Raw genomic sequence first — 20586 nt, forward strand, 5'->3', positions numbered from 1 at the left:
AGGTTCTTGAACTGGATCCTCTGAAGGATAGGGAGCCAATGGAGTCGGGTGAGAGTGGGGGAGATGGGGTCGCGGAGTTTGGTGTGGGAGAGGACACAGGCTGCAGAGTTCTGGATTATCCGCAGCCTGTGGAGGGAGGAAATGGGAAGGCCAACAAGCAGTGCGTTTGCATAGTCGAGCCTGGATGTGATGAAGGCATGAACAAGAATTTCAGCGGCCTGAAGGGTGAGGTTGTGGCAGAGTCGGGCGATGTTGCGGAGGTGAGGGAAGGGAGAGCGGGTCATGGCTTGGATGTGGGGAAGAAAAGACAGTTGAGGGTCGAACATGATACCTAGGTTCCTGACTGGCTTGGTGAACTTTAGTGTGCAACCATGGAGGTTGATGCTGCCAGAGCCTGGGGACATATGTTAAACCAAAGACGAGATGCTAAACTAAGATCCGGTCTGTCCATTTGGTTAATGTTAAAGATCCCATGGTACTATTCAAAAAGAGAAGGAAGTTTTTCCTGGTGTCCTGCCCAACAGCAACCACCACCACCCCCCCACTCTCAATAATATTTGTTATTCGCTTTCCTACTGCTTGTAGGACATTGCTGCACGGAAATTGGGTTTCTTGTTTGCCTACAAATACAATCACTAAACTTTACAGTAAAATCCTGTGAAACGTTTGAGACATGTTGTCAAAGTGATAAAGGACTAAATCAAATTCAAAGGATTTGGGATGGTTGTAGACCTGGAAACCACCTTTCACTTGTGGATCTCAGCCACCCGTGGGCCTCCGTTCCTGATGTCTATCTTTGGGATATTATCATAATTTAGCACATTTAACATGGTGCTTTATTACATTGTAGCAACATTTCAAAGCGTTTCACAGGATTTACTATAAAGTAGTGCATTTTATGGACAAAGTAGCAGTCAATTTGCTCACAGCAATGTCCAATAAACAGTCATGAAGTGGCAGAAGTGAAATTAATGACAAGATTTTCGTCCAAGACACTGAAATTCCTTTCTCCTTTTGAATAGTGACATTTTTGAATAGTGAATAGTAACATCCATCTGAATAGCAGCCTGGACCTTGGTTTAATGTGTAATCCAAAAGACATTACATTTGCAGCACAGCCCCAGCATTCTATTGCAGTGTCAGCCAGAGTCCTGACATGGGGCGTGAACTCACAATCTTCTACCTCAGAAGCAAGAGCATCTACCAACAGATCCTAGCTGACACCTAAATGACCATCCATTTTCATTTTCTGTCTAGTGGGAGAAGGCATAGAAATAAGGTTCATTGCAGTATCTGAAGAGCAAAGGAGGATTCTATTGACTCTGTAGGACTTAGAGGTGTAATATACCTGTCCTATGTTTTTTCCTCTCTTCCTTTCTGCTTTTCGCTGCCCAGAAGAGCAGGTTTGGAGGTGAGACTATTCAATCATTTGTGAAAGCAGTCTTCGTCTGTACTTTTACTTATCTCCGTTAAAAATGATGCCAAGAAAGAAGCAAACAGACTTTTTTTCAAGTAAATTCACATCAACATGATGTTGTAGTATTGAATTTTACATCAGCTATGTTCCACCCAAAGTTGTAATACTTAGGATGTTCCCAGATGTCGATACTGTAGTGTCTGGTAATATAAACTCTCCTGAACTAGACATTTTCAGAGAGTATTATTAAGTGTTTTCAGCAATCTGGTTTTATTTAATTTCAGCATTTTTTTTAAAAGGTAATCAAAATGTTAATTTATTTTACTGAAAACCATAACTTCAGGAATTTAATATTCTAACCTCATCCTCCGCCCCCCCTGCCCCAGGACACAACCTTTACCGAGCTGTGATGGTGTGACAGAAGAGGTAGAACAACAACAACAACAAGATTCCATTTATAGAGCGCCTTTCACGTCAGGAGGACGTCCCAAGCATCTCCTTGCCTGTTTGCCTCTTGGTATCGTTTTGAAAAAGCAAATCAAAACGCTAACGGAATGTTGGCCTTTATCTCAGAGGGGCAGGAATACGAAAGCGAGGAAGTGATGCTGCAGTTGTAGAGAGCTTTGATCCGACCCCATCTGGAGTACTGTGTTCAGTTTTGGGCACCGCACTTCAGGAAGGATATATTGGCCTTGGATGGGGTACAGCGCAGATTCACCAGAATGATACCAGGGACGAAAGGGTTAAATTATGAGGACAGGTTGCATATGATCTAATCCAGGGTGTTTAAAATGATAAAGGGACGTGACAGGGTAGAAACAGAGAATCTATTTCCTCTGGTGGGGGAAACCAGTACGAGGGGGCATCATCTTAAAATTGAAGCCTGGACAGTCAGGAGTGAAACCAGGATGCATTTTCACATAAAGGGCATGGGAATCTGGAATTCTCTCTACCAAAAGGCGTGGATGCTGGAATTTTCAAGACTGAGGTCAATAGATATTTAGGTCAGGGTATCATGGGATATGGAGAAAAAGAGGGTAAATGGATTTGAGGTACAGATCAGCCACAATTTGATAAAATGGTGGAACATGCTCAAGTGCTGAATTGCTTACTCCTGTTTCTTTGAAACGGAGATCCGCCATAAACCATAACCCACGGATTGACTTGTAAAAAATTAAATCCTTCCAGTAGCTGAATCATTTCCATTTAATCTGTTGGAGGTTTTCACAAGCTAAGTGAATATTCCGCTTCTTCCAGCTCCTGAACTGAACCTCTCTGCACCAGGGATGGCCTCCTCCAAAATTGCGTGTTTGGCATTGTCAAATTCGAACTGCATGGCTTCAGTAAAGGAAGAGGCATTGAAGGTACTGTAGTAAGCAGAGGCTCTGTCTGCAACCAGACACTGCTGAGGAAATGTAGATATCTGTTCTGCTAACTTTATGGCATGTTGAAGAGCTGCAGGGGAGAAAAGGAACATTAGCACTGAGCTGTACTACAGTACCATCTAGTGGTTCATCAACTGAACTGCTAAAGAAGAATTAAATCCCAGCAACAACGACGTCAGAAAAAAAAGGATAACAATAATCCTTGTATTTGATTTAGACACTGTGATATAATTTTAGACATCAGACAATCAAAGCATGGACCTGTAGTTTTGATGTTATAATAATAATAATTCTTGCATTTGATATCGCACCTTATCACGTCTTCGAGACGTCTCAAAGCGCTTCACAGAATATACTGTAAACTGAATTACTGTATATTTTGTAGGCAAAACGTAGATGGATATCAAGATTTTTTAATTTCAAGAGGATTTTTTTTCAAAAAGGTGAAAACAAAACAGAGTTCCGAGCTGGATAATTTTATCCAATAATAGTAAAAAAAACCTCAAAATTTTGCAAAAAAGCATTTTTAAGCGCTTTCCCGCAACTGTCGGCAAAAATACACAGGGGAAATCTACAGGAAAAGACAGCAAACGTCACTGAAACTATTCAGTATTGTGTTGTTTGAAAATGATTACAAACCAGCACAGGCACTATCCTTTGTGAGACTTTCAAATGGGTCTAGTTATGCCTTTCAATCAGAAATTCCTGATAATATCCCTTTAAATATGGAATAATAAATTAGAAATCATGACATAGAAGGAGGCTACTTGGCACATCAAGTTTTTGCTGGAGCCAGCTTCTCCACTAGAACTGACTACAGCAGACAACTTGATAGCCACACAAAAAAAAAAGAAAATAATAAATTGGTCACTCAATCCACGATTGTTTGTGGGACACTGCTCGGTGCAATTGTCTGCCGCGTTTCATCCATATAATCAATTCATAGTATATACACAGTCAATATACAGTATAGTCTGTGAAGTGCGTTGAGGCGTCTCGAAGACGTGATAAGGCGCTATATCAAATGCAAGGATTATTATTAGATATTATAATTGGGACCCATAGTAGATATTAATACAGTGTGAATATGTGGTCTTTGTTTGTCTGTGTCCGTCCGCCTGGCCCTCTCTCTCCCCCTTTTCAAGTTTTACCTGAAAACCTTCATCTGGGACCGTGCTTATGGCCACCTCCCCCTTACCCCCCGGCTCGGAGTCAGGCTCCGCCACTTTTAAACACTCCGAGACGCTATCCTGCGTGGAGCAAGTTGTTGTTGTTGTTGTGTGTGATTCTCTCTCTCTCCCTCTCCAACTGCCTCTGATTCTTTGTGTGCATGCAGTTCATACAAAACAGAAGCAAAGAAGAAGTAAAACCAAGAATATATTTGATTTGAGTAAAAGGAAAATTAAGCCCTAGGCATTTAGAGGGGATCACACAGGTTTAAATGTTAGTTGTAATTGTTCTAGCTTGAGGAAATAAACTGAGGCAATAAAACTAATTGTAAGACACAGGACAGGTATAAGTCTCAGTAACAACAATAACAATTTACATTCACATTGAATCTTACTTGTTGGGAGAATGTATCAAAGTTAAGTCTGAGCTGAGTGAGGGGGTGGTGGGAGGGGTGGGCGGCAGAAAGCCCACAGAGGTAGCTCTTTAGGTGGGGTTTGAAAGGAGAGAGGTAAGCGGGGGAAAGAAGTGTTCAAAGGATTATTGAAGCACACCATGGCTTAAAGTTTTCCCATAAACCCTACGTAGAGCTCAGGGATTCAATGATGAGGTTTGTGCTCACCTGTAGCATTTCTTATTCATAAGAATAATGATAATCCTTGCATTTGATATAGCGCCTTATCACATTGTTGAAATGTCTCAAAGCGCTTCACAGAATATATTGTAAAGTAGATTGACTGCATTTTGCCCGCGAAACACAGCAGCCAATTCCACACAGCTGTGTCCCACAAACAGTCGTGGATTGAATGACAACATTTTTTTGGAGGGATTAATACCCCAGAAAGTGATCCAACAATTGACTAACAACTGGGTTCCTACTTACTGCTTGGTAAATAGAGGAATGTGGCGTAAGGAAACTTACCTAAGGTTTCGTCCTGTACGGGAATCAAACCTAGGTTCTCTCCCTTGCAAGGTGAGCGCACTAGCCAGTACGCTACAGGTCTCCATCATACACTAGATGTCTTCTATCAGGAGAGGGAAATGATTGCAAAAGATTCCTATTTGTCTCGGGATATGGGATATGGCAGGGCCAGGGTTTATTGCTCACCCGTAGTTGATGTGGGCCCTCTCATTTACGCCTCTCTTTTGAGACCTTGTGACCCCACAATGTTGTTTGGTGGGGAACACCAGGATTATAACCCAACTATTCTCAGAATGGATGGTTCATCTCGCCTGCCAGAGGTAGATGTCGGGTAAGTACATGTTTCCATCCCGCATCTGGCTTCCATTATTTACATTATTTGCATGTGGTTGGCAATGCGATGCAGGAGCAGCATTAGTGCATCATTTTAAGCAAACCAGAACTGGCTAATTTCCTTAGTTTCAAGTAAAGATCAAAAAATATATACAACGATTTTGTGAAGAGCTGCACTAACCTTGACCATCTGGAACAATACGGTTGGCAAGCCCAAATTCATAAGCTTCTTGTGCCCCAATGGGACGTCCGGTTAAGATGAGATCCATTGCCCTGGATAACCCAATTAGCTTTGGTAGCCTTACTGTACCCCCATCAATTAATGGAACACCTTGGAGAGTAAAACACAGGGAGGGTGATATAAGAAAAAAACATTTGTACTGCCATATGAATATTCCAAGTTATGGGCTTTTCCTGACTTCAAAAGCTGGAGAAACATACCAAAGCGTCTGCAGAAGACTCCCATGATAGCACTTTGTTCCACAATACGCAAATCAGCCAACAAGGACAGTTCCATCCCTCCAGCAACTGCGTATCCACTCACTGCAGCAAGCACTGGCTTTGAAAACTGCATCCGAGATGGTCCCTGTCAAGAATAAATGGATTGTATCATCTGGAAGATGTTCAAGGCAATGTTGCGAACTAGGTCATATCTATCACTGGTTTCACAGCTTATCAATGCTGGCTTTCTAGTGTTATCTACAAGATACCTTGAACTCACAGAAACGGAAGAAATTCAGAGAAACGTTAGCTCGAGAATATCCCTAATATAAAAAAACACACTTTACTCCCATCAGTTTAATGCTGCTTTTCCTTGTCTTTAGGACAGAAAGCGTAAAGATTCATTCATACCTCTGCCGACTGCAGGTCACCTACTCTTAGCCTGTAACACCATTTTGTCTTAAAACTTTAGGAAAATGCAGAACACTGGGAAAAAAAATCAAATCCAGTCTTAATTTGGAATCCAATTTGATTTAAGAACTGCCGAAAACCGGCTTCCAAATTAAGGCTCAATTTAAGATTTATTTCATGATCCTGCACAATATAAATTTATGTGCAAAATGTTCTCCAACTAATAATAGATGGAACTTTGGACCACATATTTCATTATAACAACAAAACACATCTGTGAAAGAACAGCGAGGAACAGAGATGACACGTGAAATCTGAATACATCCCCAATACATTGCTCCAGTTATCATGCAAGTTTCCTGGTTTAGATCCCAAGAAGACTAGTTGGGTTTCCTGCCAGTAGATCAATCTGTAGGGACCATGACAACTTATAGGTGTGTAAAATAGATAAGATAAGTAATATCACAAATATCACGCAGCTACCTGGCAAACATTACATTCAGTAACAGTATAAGTTGTTCTGCTCTATGTAACCAGTAGGATTTCTTATATGGAAAACATTTCCTTGGGATTTTGAAAAAAAATATTTTCTTTGGCACTCACTTTTCGGAACTGGCTTTTAACCTCTGTTTCCCTTGAAGAGGTCTCACCAGCACTTTTTAATTATAAAAAGGATATTCTGTACAAGCCCAAGTTTAAACGTAAAACCAACACTGAATATCTCAGTTGAGGCTCCCAGGTCTGGCTCAGCTCCCAGGCCCGACATTGAGAGAACGGGGGGAATTACAGAAATTAAAACCTTAGTCTCCAGAGATTGCTGCATGTATATACAAGTTAAACAGTTATGTTTAGAAGGGCAAATAAAGGTCAGCTATAATTACATATGACTGTATTTTACATATATTGTACATACCAAAGGACCCGGCTCCCTGGTGACATCTTGTTCAAATTTAACAGGCAATGCAACTTGAGCCAACTCCTTCAAGTCATAACCAGCACAGAAATTACCCCCTGTGGAGGCCACAAAAGGTTAGACACTCGATGCTTTTCAAAAATAATGAAAACACATATTTTATTTATATGTTTTCCTCTTGCCGGCTGCTCACTACTAGCACGAGACGAGTGGTGACGTACCAAGATCCTATGGTTTCAGGACAAAGGTAGAAAATGCAAACTTGTGCAAAAGTAATTATTATTTACCTGTCTCTTTGCAAATCCACAAAGTAAACAAGTGCTGCCAATGTTAAAAGTAAAAGTAAGAGCAGGGATGGCTCCATACAAGGCACCAATTGCTGTAAATTGGAGGGGAGAGGATGTTGTTTCACAATCCAATCTCAGCTCGTATATGTATTCTGGTTCCCTGTGCTTTCATCTCTTCACAATATTACAAGCCAAGTACAGATAAATAATAATCCTTGCATTTGATATAGCGATTTAACACGTCTTCGAGACGTCTCAAAGTGTTTCACAGAATATAGTGTAAAGTGAGTTGACTATGTTTTGTGGGCGAATGCCAAGAAGTACTTCTTTACACAGTTCATTGGGATATTTGATCTCATTCTTTCCAGGATACCCATCCTACCATCTTCCCATTATAGCATTAAGCTGCTTTTTAAATAAATCCAGCAACATGACTTTCTATCCTTCTTAGTAATTCGTTCCAGCTCTTGATTCCCCTTTGTGAAAAGAAATACTTCCTGGCATCTATTTTAAAAGTGCCCATCACAATCTGTCACCATTTTTACCTTCACCACTTCAATTAATTTTTTTGAGGTTTCATTCCTGAATTCTTCATTGGGATTAACAGGCTAAGAAACAGGATTTCTTAACATAATTCCTAAATAAAGAATTCAAAGGACTCCTTCTGATAATTGGTGCCTGTCATTATGACCAATGGCAAATCTGCTTCAATGTGATTTAATTCAGAGCACAGTTTCCCCAGTTCAGCAGATGTTTTAATGGGATTTCTTATTAAGGACTTTTGTTTATAAATACTGCAAATTGTGTTAAAACAAAAATTTTGAGGTTGTTTTAGCTGTTTATTATCAAAATTCTCAAAACAGTCAAACTCTTTGACATGATGATCAACCAAATCTGTCCACAAAGCAAATGTCACTAAAAACAATAACATTGTCTAAACTTTATTCAACATTAAGCAGCAAACCTGTTCCGTGCAATACAGCTGCTGTCAAAGACTTGTCCCTCTCAAAAGCAGTGAATGCATCCAGCAAGTGTTGGGCTGTCTTCTTATTCACAGCATTCCTTATTTCTGGCCTGTTAATTCCAATGGTGATAATCGTTCCAATCTTTTCGGTGATAACATTGCTCTTCTCAACTACAAAGCAGAACAAGTGATCATCATACTTTGCTTTGCAGATTTACAATAGAACTGTACAAAATTCACTGTGGCATTCTCAGATGAAATTAGGATATCCTCCCTAAATCTGATAGTTGTACGCTTCTAAATTACACCTAGAATCACAAAATTACAAAATTGTTGAGTTTCATACACTCTCCCCCCTCTCCCCAAAATTTTCAAATGGTTAAATTGCTTACCAACTTAAACAATCTCAGTGAACTTAGTGCAGTTTGTAACAGTAATTAGAAATATGTCAGTACAGAAACAGTATGGATGCAATGAACATTTGATGAAATGTTTACAGCCAAATGAAAGACCTTGCAGCCTCTTCAATCTAGTGCTTGCTCCCCCATCTCGTCCCTGTGCTATCATCATACCCTTTAAAATTAGTTTTCCTCAAATATTTATCCAAGTATTTTCTGATTTCTTTGATGTCTCAGTTTCAACAGCCAGTCATGGTAACAGTCTGTGCAAAAATAATCCTCCAATCTCCTCCTTCTTCTGGTGATAGTCCTTGATTATTCTCATCACACATCAGTGGAAATAGTCTCACTTGTATTCACCCTATCTAAATATTTCATGATTTTGAAAACCTCTATTAGATTTACACTTACCTTTTCTGTTCTGTTCTAGACAAAACGCTCCCCGATGTTTGAAGCCTCTCCTAATAACTATAACTCCACATAACTGTAATATATAACAATAATCCTTGCATTTGTTGTAGAGCCTTATCACATCATTGAAACGTCTCAAAGTGCTTCATAGAATACATTGTAAAATGTAGTAACTGTGTGTATTTTTGTGGGTGAGCACGGGCAGCCAATTCGTGCTTTGCACCATCCCACGAACAGGACACCCCTTCTCTAATATAACTCCAAATAACAAATTGTTTGTCACTCCAAGTCCTGCCATGATGAACCCGACTGTCCAGACAGTCATCAGGGTGGCCCTGGAATGACATATTAATGAAGAGCGAGCTATTTCCTGGAAAGCCACTCTGTCACACATTGCAGTCTGTGTGTGTCCCGAGGAGTTCATACGGTATTAAGGCATTTACTACTCACAAAAGTCACTTTCAGTTCAATCAGGACTGCAAAGCAGAGCAATCCAGTCTGGAACTCTGTGCATCAACCATTGAAAACAAGACAGAGTGCAAACGTGTGTCAGCCCCCAGGGGAGAGGCACAGACCTTGTGACTGGGTGGGGGTAGTGATATTTATAACCAGCAACAGCTGCAAACACATTCAGGACAGGAGAAGCTTTTAAAATATTATTATTATTCAGGGTCACCCAGAGAGACAAGAAGCAAACAGAGGTGGGGTGGGGGGCTGTGGAGAGGGGTGGGGGGCTGTGGAGAGGGGTGGGGGCTGTGGGGTGGGGTAGTGTGGGGAGGGGGGCTGTGGGGTGGGGTAGTGTGGGGAGGGGTGGGGGCTGTGGGGTGGGGGCTGTGGGGTGGGGTAGTGTGGGGAGGGGGGGGCTGTGCAGCCTCACTCACTCACTCACTGTGTGTGTGAGCTGCAGCCTGTGTCAGGCTGTGGCTGCGGCTGAAGCTGTTGCTCGGGGCTCTGCACTGAGCCACTCTGCCCTGGTCTATGCCCCCTCTCAGCCCTGCCCGCAGCCCTGCCCACAGCCCTGCCCACAGCCCTGCCCGCAGCCCTGCCCGCAGCCCTGCCGCCAACATGGCAAACCCGGAACTGCAAACCTTTTGGCTCAGTGACAGCAGAGCTCAGGGGGAAGGACAACTAAAACACTGCATGTGAACGGGTTGAGAGGAAGAGAGTTCTCCTGCCTGATGTCCTGGCTGGCAGTTCCCCCAGATAACATTGAGGGTCTCAACATAAACAACAAATTGCATTTATAGAGGGCCCCTCATGTGGGGTAGCGCCCCAGAGCGTTTGGAACCTCAAACCTTTATTCCACTCCTCGTTGGCTTACCCAAGGCTTCCGCTCCGGCCATTCTGACCCTGCCACTCACTTGCTTACAACTGACCCTGCCACTCGCTTGCTTACAACTGACCCTGCCACTCGTTTGCTTACAACTGACCCTGCCACTCGCTTGCTTACAACTGACCCTGCCACTCGCTTGCTCGTGTCACATCATGAGGACGCCTCATTAAAGAGTTTCGCGGGTTTTACTGCTAAGTGGAGTGACTGTGTGTACTTTGCAGGTGAACACTCACTTCATGGCTGTTTGTGGGATATTGCTGTGCGCAAAGTGGCTGTCGTATTCGCCTGCAAAGTAGGCACAGTCATTACACTTCGCAATAAATCCCATGAAACGCTTTGAGGTATTCTCCTGACATGAGAGGGGCTGTTACAAATCTAAGGATTATTTGCTTTAAGTGGGAGAGCGAGCGCAGGTCTCTGTCTAAACAGTGATAAAGTCAGCATTGACTAGACCATGAACTTTGTGGTTAGAAGTAACATGTGATGTGATAGGTATGTACAGTACTTACTGGTGATTATTATGTAAATTATTATAATAATATATAAATTATTGACACTAACTTGCATTTATATAGTGCTTTTCACGTAGGATAAGGTCTTGGAACGCTTTACCGTAATGTGGTCAGACCCTGAGCAAGGGAGAAGCGCCTTTGTTTTTTGGTCAGCTGGGTGACATCATCCGCTGACATGGGGTCAAGTTCCACATGTATGCAGATGACACTCAACTATATCTCTCTGCCTCCACTCTCAACTCCACGACCACTGCTGTCCTGACAGAATGTCTGTCAGACATCAAGTCCTGGATGAGAGCTAAGTTTTTACAGTTGAACATCAACAAGACCGAGGCTCTCCTGATTGGCTCCCGTCAGCGCCTCCACACCTCAGGCACTGACAGCATCACCATCCATGGATGCACATTCCACCTTACTAAGGTCCAGAATCTTGGGGTCTTGTTTGACCCTCAACTATCCTTTTTATCCCTTCCATAGGCTGCAAATCATTCAGAACTCTGCAGCCCGTGTCCTCTCCCACACCAGGCACTGTGACCCTATCACCCCCATCCTCGCCCAAGTCCACTGGCTTCCCATCACACAGAGGATACAGTTCAAGATCTTGGTCCTCACCTTCAAACCCCTCCATGGCCTTGCTCCCCCTACCCCTGCGACCTCCTAACTCCCTACCATCCTGCCCCCAGCATAGCTTGCCATTATATAATCCTGGAATAATCCTGCCACGGTATTCGGGGTAATCCAGCCACTGTATAAATCATTGGTGAGACTGTACTTAAGAGTACTGTGTACAGTTTTGGTCGCCTCAGTACAAAAAGGATATGGGAGAAATCAAGAGGATACAGACGTGGGCAACCAAAATGATTGAGGGAATGGAGGGACTGGCCTATAAGGAGTGACTATACTCCTTGACTTGATTTCAAGATCCTCATCCTCACCTACAAGGCCATTCACGGCCTTGCTCCCTCCTACCTCTCCAACCTACTATCCCCCTACCTACCTGCCCGTACCCTCCGTTCCTCTGGCTCCGGTCTGCTCCACGTCCCCCGCCCCAACCGCCCTAATATCGGTGGTCGGGCCTTCAGCCTCTCAGCCCCGAGGCTCTGGAACTCCATCCCCCAGTGCCTTCGCCACCTCCGCCCTTTCCTCCTTCAAGGCCGGTCTCAAAACCTTTCTCTTTGACCGTGCCTTCAGCTCCCCTCTCGACTCTCTTCCTCCTCCTCGCTCCCTCCCTTCCCTTCCCTCACCCTGACCATTTCCCCCCTCCTCTCTCCCTCCCTCCCTCACCTTGACCATTTCCCCCTGCTCGGGTCATGACTAACTGTGCAGCGCCTTGGGACGTCCTCCTGACGTGAAAGGCGCTCTATAAATGGAATCTTGTTGTTGTTGTTGTTGTTGACTAAGTAAATTGGGCATGTTCACACTAGAAAAGAGAAGACTGAGAGGTAATATGACTGCTGTCTTTAAGTTTCTAAAGGGGCAAGACAATATAAATCATGACAGGCTGTTTCAACTTGTCCAGAATAATAAAACCAGAGGTCAGAGCCTGCGATTGAAAGCGGTAAATTCAGAACAAATCTACGCAAACACTATTTCAGTGAGCGAATAGTAAACCTGTGGACCAGGCTCCCTAGGGAGACAGTTGAAGCAGGAAGTGTTGAATCCTTCAAACACAAATTAGATAGTTTTCTTTTAGGAAATTACATTATAGCATATAGTACATAGGTAATAATAATAATAATAATAATAATAATCCTTGCATTTGATATAGCGCTTTTCACGTTGGGAGGACGTCCCAAAGTGCTTCACAGAACACACTATATATTTGTGGGCGAACGCGGCAGCCAATTGCGCACAGCAATGTCCCACAAACAGTCGTAGATTGAAAATGACCAATTTTGTTTTTGGTTTTGGAGGGATTATTATTAGGCGTGTGGAGTAAGGAAACTTGCCCAAGGTTTCGCCCTGCCTGGAATTGTAGTTCGGGACATATGCGCAAGCGACCACCAGGAAGATGGAAGGCGAATTAGATGGACCTCATTTTTTTTTCGCCTAGCATTTCTTATGTTCTTATGTTCTTGTATCACTGTCTGACAAGCTATCCCCTGCTTGTACAGCTAGGACCATCCTACCCATTAGGGTTTCACTTGCCCGGCTAACAGAAACTGAGTGGGATGATTTTCTGCCTCCAGTGACTGGTCTGGCCCTCCAGGTCCTGCCAATGTGCTAGACTGGCTGTGCTATCATCAGCAGTACCCTGAAATACTGTGGACCTGCCCGGGTCAGGAATCGGACCAGAGACCGACATAGAGGCTGGTTCAATTCCAACATTCCATTGCCAGGCATGTCACCTTGGAGCCAGTTCAGCTACAAGGAGACCCAGTTTACCTCCTCCCTCCCCCAAGGAGAATAGTTACTAGTTGGTCGTTCGACATCTGACAAGCATGGGTTTGAGCCCTCGCTAGGTGGATGGCTCATCGGTAGGTACCAGGAACTCCCTGCGAGCTTCCTAGGGAGCAACTCATCTCAGCATGAAATGGGTGGTAGCGTTGCCACCATCTTCCTGTCCATAGCTCGGGCACACGTCTCTTTCCATTGAGCGATGGTTCCACCAATGAGGTGCGGAGTTTAAACTGCAGCTGTTTCCCGCTCTGCAGGCCAATGAAGGTGGATTCCAGGAGCTGGACGTACGAAAGTCTGGTAACAAACTTGGATTCCAGGTAACACGTTCCAGCAGCTGTCACCTCAAGTTTCAGAGTTTCCTCATCAGCTATCTGGTTGGCATCTGCCTTCAGTGTGACACAAGGACCTGTACAGGACAGCTTGTGATGTGGTAGCCACCTTGATGTTGTTGAAGTCCAAGTCCAATGCCACATATCAGGCTTATGCAACACCAGCTGCTCAATCCAGGGCCTCATGTGTGGGGCCTTGGCAAATAGACGTGCCCACTGTGAAGCCGCTTCTGCCTCCAGGGTGCTTAGTGACAGGTCAGTGTAGGCTGGAGCCCTCTCTCCCTGCAGCCGCTTCCCTGGTTTGCACCTCATTGCTTGATCCTGAACTTTGCAAATGGGTCGGAGGAAACCCCTCCACTGCATCCCCAGGAGCTTGGATCCATAAAGGAGGACTGTTTGCATGCCACAGATCTTGTATGCCACAAGCTTGACTTGCATTGCGACCTTGCTGTGCTTGAAGGGGAAGATCAGAATGCCCTTCACTCCTTCTCAGCGCGATCATGCTAAATCAGTATCCATGCTGAAATTGGTGTTCACAAGGAACCTATCTAAAGGATTCGATACTGGTCGGGACATTCTTGATTGATGTTGCAGTCTGATTTGCAGCAGGGTTTCAAAACATAGTACTCGTTTCCATTTGAGACGCACATTTCAGACTCAGAGGTACCTCTTTGCTCCGCCAAGTGGCACTAAAGAGCTATTGGAAATCATTCTTCTTAGCAGCTCCACTTGTAGCAAATTGTCAGTACTGCACATTCCAACCCAAATCCAATAATTCTTAGAACCATAGAAATTTACAATGCAGAAGAAGGTCATTCCCCTTCGTGTCTGCAGGCCTCCCTCAAGAGAAATCCTTTCAGTCCCATTTACCTGCCCTTTCCCCAAACCCTTAAATTCAAATGTTTTACCGTACAATCCAATTTTTCATCCTTTTAGATTACAGAAAAAACAGCAAACAGCCTAAGACAATTTTTAAGTTTAATCTATTGGTTGATAAAAACATTAATAGTAATCTTTGCATTTGATAAAGCACCTTATCACTTTGTCAAACCATCGCAAAATGCTTCAAGGCATTGATAAAGTGGTAGAGTGTAGTGACTGTGTATTTTATAGACAGACAAGTTCTCCAATTTGGGCACAGCAATGCCCTACAAACAGCAATGAAGTGAACGAGTTTCTCTTTTTGAACAGTGGGATCTAAAACTTGCGCCTGTACAGGCAGATAAGATCTTGGTTTAATGGAGTGGTAGCCAACGTTTTGCTAAGGTGTGCCACAGTGTGAGTTCAAGGCATATCGCCGTGCCACACTAAAAAAAATCCTGGAAAAAAAAGATGCATTTATTAAGAAATTCACAATAAAATATCAAATAAGTTACTTAATGAAGCTTCTGAATTTGTTTTTTGTTTATGAGTCCTGTAGCTCAGTGGTTAGAGCACTCGACTCGCAAGCGAGAGACCTGGGTTCAATTCCCGATAGGGTGAAATGTTGGGCAAGTTTCCTTACTTCACATGCCTCTGTTTACCAGCAGTAAGTAGGAACCCGGTTGTTAGTCGATTGGCAGATCGCTTTTCCGGGGGCAATAATTCCTTCAAAAAAATACTAAATTGGTTACTTCTATCCACGATTGTTTGTGGGACACTGCTGTGTGCAATTGGCTGCCGCGTTTTACCCATAAATATACAGTCAATTCACTTTACAGTATATTCTGTGAAGTGCTTTGAAATGTCTCAAAAACGTGATAAGGCGCTATATCAAATGCAAAGGTTATTATTATTATGATTATCAGTTTTAAGCACACCAGGAGAAGAAGATTATTAATGTGATCATCTGTTAGTTTGGAACGGTATTTATTTTTTATGAAGTTCATGGTGGAAAAGGACTGCTCACAGGTGTAGGTTGATCTGAACCTGCACGCATATCGAAGTGTGGAGTCGTGCGATTTAGTCATGCAAATCACTTTTCCTAGAGACAAATTTCCAAAGTCTACTGAGGAAGCACACAGTTCTTTGAATTTGCTATGTAGGCCTGAATGATATTTAAGGTCCAAAATTTCCAACTAAAAATAGAGAAAGGGTTGGTGAAAAGTGCTGTATTGTCTTTATTTTTAAATCTTGAAAACGGGCATCAAAGGAATTAATTAATTAGTGAAAAAATTGCAGTCTGATAATTTTCAAAATTGATGATGACGTTACCGTCATTTTTTAACCTTTGCAAGTGAACAAAGTGATCCAATTTTTTTCAAGACAAAACATTCAAAAAATGTTAAGTTTGGCTTTGAAAGCTGAAATTAAACAGAGTTGGAAAAAGGCAATCCTTTCCTTGCAACCGTACATTCAGGTTGGTAAGATGACCGGTAATGTTCGTAAGGAAAGCTTTGTAAGCTCCCTGAGACAGTCATTGTCTTGAAGGACCTTGCAGTTTTCAATAAGTTCTCCCATATCTTCCGAAAATGTAATCACTTTTTCTTTTAAATTCCAAAATCTTTCAAGAGCCTTCCCCTTTGATAGCCAACAAACATTGCACTGAAGAAGCAAATGCCAACACACAATACACATCACACATGCAGTAGAGTGACTGTGGACTTACCCCGCCGGTCAGGTTGGGCTCCGCTTTCTTTGCCAAAAGCAGCCGAACAATTTCATCCTTTTAGTGGGCGGCAGCCAAGTGCAGATCGGTGCGTCCATCCTGAAACAAAAGAACAGAGAACATGTTACAACAAAGCCAGGACATTGGGGATGAGCAGCACATCAATTCGTAAGAGCTTAAGAGGACATGAAAAGTCTATTTATTCCATTCAAGGCTATTGTTCCCATATGTATGTCCATACAACAAATTGGCAACCACCCAACTCTTACTCAAGGCTCACTGACATGCTGACTAGTGTCATCACATACACACACAATGGCCTAATAGTTTAAACCAGGCTGGTCCAACCTTTTGGCTGTTGAGGGCCAGATGCCTTATTTGAGAAATGCCGCGGGCCGCAGCAGCAATATTTTTGTGTTTCCTTTCCAGAAACATAACATTTACACTGCACAACTTTGACCCATATTGATCCCAAGACATTCCTTCTACATATGCTCTCTTCCTAAAGCTCGATTGGAGCTGTTTCTGTCTCTATAACCCTCTACCCCTTTCTCGACAAATAGATGAAATGTGAGCCAGGCACTGTTGGTAACACTTTCGCCTAGGAGTCTAAAAAGGATCAAGGCCTAGGTTAGCCTCACAGTCTAGGTTGACAATGCATTGCAGTGGGAAGAGGGGGTGGAGTGAGCACTCATGTAGGCTCAGAGGGTCAATAACAATAACAACTTGCTTTACTTCTCGTACAGGGTGGTGTCCCAGAGTGCTTGTCGGTGAAGGAGCACGACGCTGAGCCGGGGGAGGGGGATATGACATAGGCACGGTGGAAAGGTGAAAGTCTTCAGGCACGATCTGAAGAAGGGAAAGGAAGGGGAAAGGCGGAGAGATAGAGGAAGTATTCCAGAGTCTCAAAGTGTAGTGGCTGAAAGCACGGCTCACCAATGTTGGATCGGAGTTGCGAGTGTAAGTGTTATGTTTCTGGAAAGGAAACACAAAAATATTTCTTATGCGGCCCACGGACGTTTCTCAAAAAGACATCCAGCCCTCGGCAGTCAAAAGGTTGGACCAGCCTGCTTTAAACTATCAGCCTATTTTGTGTGCTTGTCCTGAATCCATAAGTGCAACGTTAAGAGGAAATTTATAACATCCCCAAGCAGTTTCATACGGTGAGATATTGTGTTATTCATGTACAGTCAAGGTGAGACCTATTGACCCATTGAGCCGACATGAGAGTTTGCTCCGCCTATTGCACCAAGAAATGCTTGACCCAACCAAACCTTCATCACATCCACTTAGACATCCAGCCTCTCCCTCACTGTTCTCCCACATGTGCCACTATCAAGGGCGTGTTGTGCCACCTTGTCGCTGATTGGCCACCACTGGTTTAATGTCTCCTCCGAAGGAAAACTCAGGGTTTCATTGACTTGAAGAGTTCCCACAGAAACCTTCCCACCGCTTGCTTCCCTGCCTAGATATCTGCTTTTATTGCTGCTGTATTGTGAGACTGTTGGTTTGCATACGTTTTTTCTTTCCTCTTTCCCTCCATATGTTGCCCTTGCACTCCCTTTCTCCTTCCGTCCTGTATTCCGTCATTCAGTTCCTATATATTGTACTTCTCTTCCTTCTCTTCCAATCAAAGGTGAAAGTAAAGTGCCTTATTTCAGTTCATGGCAGCAATGGCCCGTATTGCAGTACTGTTTGTGAGGTGTTTTTTGCAGAATTCTGTACTGAAGTTTACTTGATCATGGCCAGTAGTTTAATAGTTGTGATCTTAGCATATATATGGACGCAGGAGTTACTGCTATCATTAATAAAACTCTCCAGTATCTATCATTAATAAAACTCTCCTGAATAACCAGAAAATAACTTATACTAGACCAGTTACAATCAACTGGGGTCTATATAGATAGTTGTAATTAATCTGTATGTTTTATACATGACAGTAAATACAATAAATCAAATGAATATAATCCACCATTAACCGTATTGAAGCCTAATCTGGGAATTGTGGCTAATTCATCTACAAAACTTGCAGTCACCTTACTTTATATCCCATGAAGCCCTTTGAAACATCATCCCAACTTGAAATGTGCTGTATCAAATGTAAGTATTAATATATTCTTAATGTAAATGAGCAAATAAATAAAAAAGGCTTACGAATAAATATTTTAAAGTTTTTTAAGGTGACACAATACTAGGTGTTAACACATTCATTCACTATGAAAACACTGCTGAACACAAATTAAATGCAACACATAAATGATTTACCACACTGGTTGGTAGATTGTGCTTAAGATCTAAGAACACACTTGTTTAATTCATTGAATTGAGAGTCCTTGAGCATCAATTTTTGGAACAGTATTCCAATCTTCAGAGTAGAAACATAAATGTATTGTCAATGACACAGCTTAGTGAACTTAGTTAGCTTAGAATTATGCTTGCTTAGTTGTAAAAATTAAATTGTTTCTTACAAACATCCCGTTCTGCTGCCAATTAAAATGTAATTTAATTCATGCTGCTTAAATTGTTAAACAATTACTGATGAGCCTTCAAGTTGAAGCCTATTAAAAGGCCAATTATAGTTAATAGCTTACAAGCTGACTTCAAAATTTGACATATGTTCTATCTAAAATACTGTACAATCATAATGCTACAGAGATGATTCACCAAAGATCATTTGTAGCAATTGGCACAGTGAAAACATTGTATTTTTCTGTGTTCTAAAAATCCATTGACTATCTACATGTGGTGTGAATATATAATGGAGGTCTATTATTTAACAAACCATAGGAATATCACATTTTTAAATCAACTATAAAGGTTCCAGTTAATGTGAGGTACCATGTTTTGCAGATATAAATTGCCTTTTCATCACCTATATTTCTGATTTCACTGCAAGCAGAGATTCTCTTCTATGAAAATTTGATAATACGTTTAGCACAATACAAACAAGATAAGACTGTCCTCACGTTTGATTCTCTGAAATTTTTTACGTAAAACAATTTCCACTTTGCAGGTCAATATTAATTGATAATATTGGCAATGAGTCAAGCCCACTGTTTAAAAATGCTTATTGAAATAAAGTGTTCACTTTTCCATTGCTCTAATTCAGCATTATCTTCACACAGCAATGTGTTCATTTGTGACAAAGAACACAATAAAGAGAAGACATGAATTTCAATAGTATACTATCTTTACTATGGACAAAACACTTCATGCATTGAAATAAATATACCCTAGTTATTTGGTCTCTTAAACAATTGAATATTTTGAAGGCTCTGATAATGTTTGATATTAGATAAAGTTTTCCATTTTAAACTTTCCACAACAGGTGTCAGCCTGGCTCAGTTAGTAGTACTCTCACCTCTGAGTCAGAGGGTTCGGGGTCAGGATTTTGAACTAACATAGACTAAGGCTGACACTCCAAAACAGAGCTGGGTGCTGGGGACACTGCATTGTCACACGTCCTGTGTTTCAGATGAAATGTTAAATTGAGATCCCATCTGCCTGTTCGTGCGGATATTAAAGAACCAGTGAGAAAAAATTAAATCGTGCTGCTGAGTAACACAGACATCTTTTTGCAACATGTTTATAATGGGAAATTCCATTTTTAACATAAAGTGAAAATAAAGTCCCTCGTTCTAGCAATCAGCCCCAATAGAAAGCAATTAGCCATTAATTAGCTATGCAGAGTGTATCCAGATTCCTTTCCGAAAGGTGATGTCTCAAACTAATGTGTGGCTCCAGCAGAACCCCAGCCTTCTACTAAATTGGTAGTTAGTCACGTCTAAATAATAATAATCCTTGTATTTGATATAGAGCCTTATCACATCATTGAGACATCTCAAAGCACTTCACACAATATACTATAAAGTGAATTGACTGTATATTTGTGGGGAAAACGTGGCAGCCAATTGCGCACAGCAATGTCCCACAAACAGTAGAGGATTGAAGTGACCAATTTATTATTTTTTTGAAGGAACTATTACCCCGGAAAAGCGATACGTCATTCGACTAACAACTGGGTTCCTACTTACTGCTAGGTAAACAGAGGCGTTTGGTTGATCTCACCAGAGATGTAAATGTAGGCGGTTGGCATGTTATTTAGCTGCAGGGGGCGTGGGGTCTGGTGGTTGGAGGAAGGTTGGGGGGAGAATGGAACATAACTGTATCCAATCTTGTCTCACCTGCAGATCTCTACACATAAGTACTTTATAGCAGGGTCACTGGACAGCAATCTGGCTGATGTTTCCTCATCTGGAGAGAACTGAGGCTGATTGTAACATCTTCACAGTTTAGCTTGGGTGAGATCAACTAAGTTAACACAGACCTAAAACCAAACCTATGTGATTCAGTAACACACCACATGGTGCACTTAT

At 42.2% G+C, this 20586-nt stretch overlaps 1 protein-coding gene across 2 annotated transcripts; it reads right to left on the reverse strand.

Annotated features, from left to right (window-relative positions):
• Positions 1-2609: 2609 nt before the first annotated feature.
• Positions 2610-10127, reverse strand: zgc:101569 (enoyl-CoA hydratase). 2 transcript variants are annotated; one of them, XM_042332151.1, is made up of 7 exons: positions 9939-10127; positions 9050-9106; positions 8241-8411; positions 6990-7087; positions 5666-5810; positions 5406-5555; positions 2610-2872 (listed from the first exon to the last, which is right to left on the reverse strand). In XM_042332151.1, exons 1-7 carry the CDS (start codon positions 10114-10116, stop codon positions 2649-2651), a joined length of 1023 nt encoding a protein of 340 aa, XP_042188085.1. In that variant the 5' UTR covers positions 10117-10127; the 3' UTR covers positions 2610-2648. The 2 variants fall into 2 exon arrangements, with proteins under 2 accessions (XP_042188085.1, XP_042188086.1); XM_042332152.1 differs by lacking the exon at positions 9050-9106.
• Positions 10128-20586: the final 10459 nt, after the last annotated feature.

This window comes from Callorhinchus milii, unplaced genomic scaffold, assembly GCF_018977255.1.
Source record: "Callorhinchus milii isolate IMCB2004 unplaced genomic scaffold, IMCB_Cmil_1.0 Scaffold2, whole genome shotgun sequence".
In the NCBI taxonomy this organism is placed as follows: domain Eukaryota; kingdom Metazoa; phylum Chordata; class Chondrichthyes; order Chimaeriformes; family Callorhinchidae; genus Callorhinchus; species Callorhinchus milii.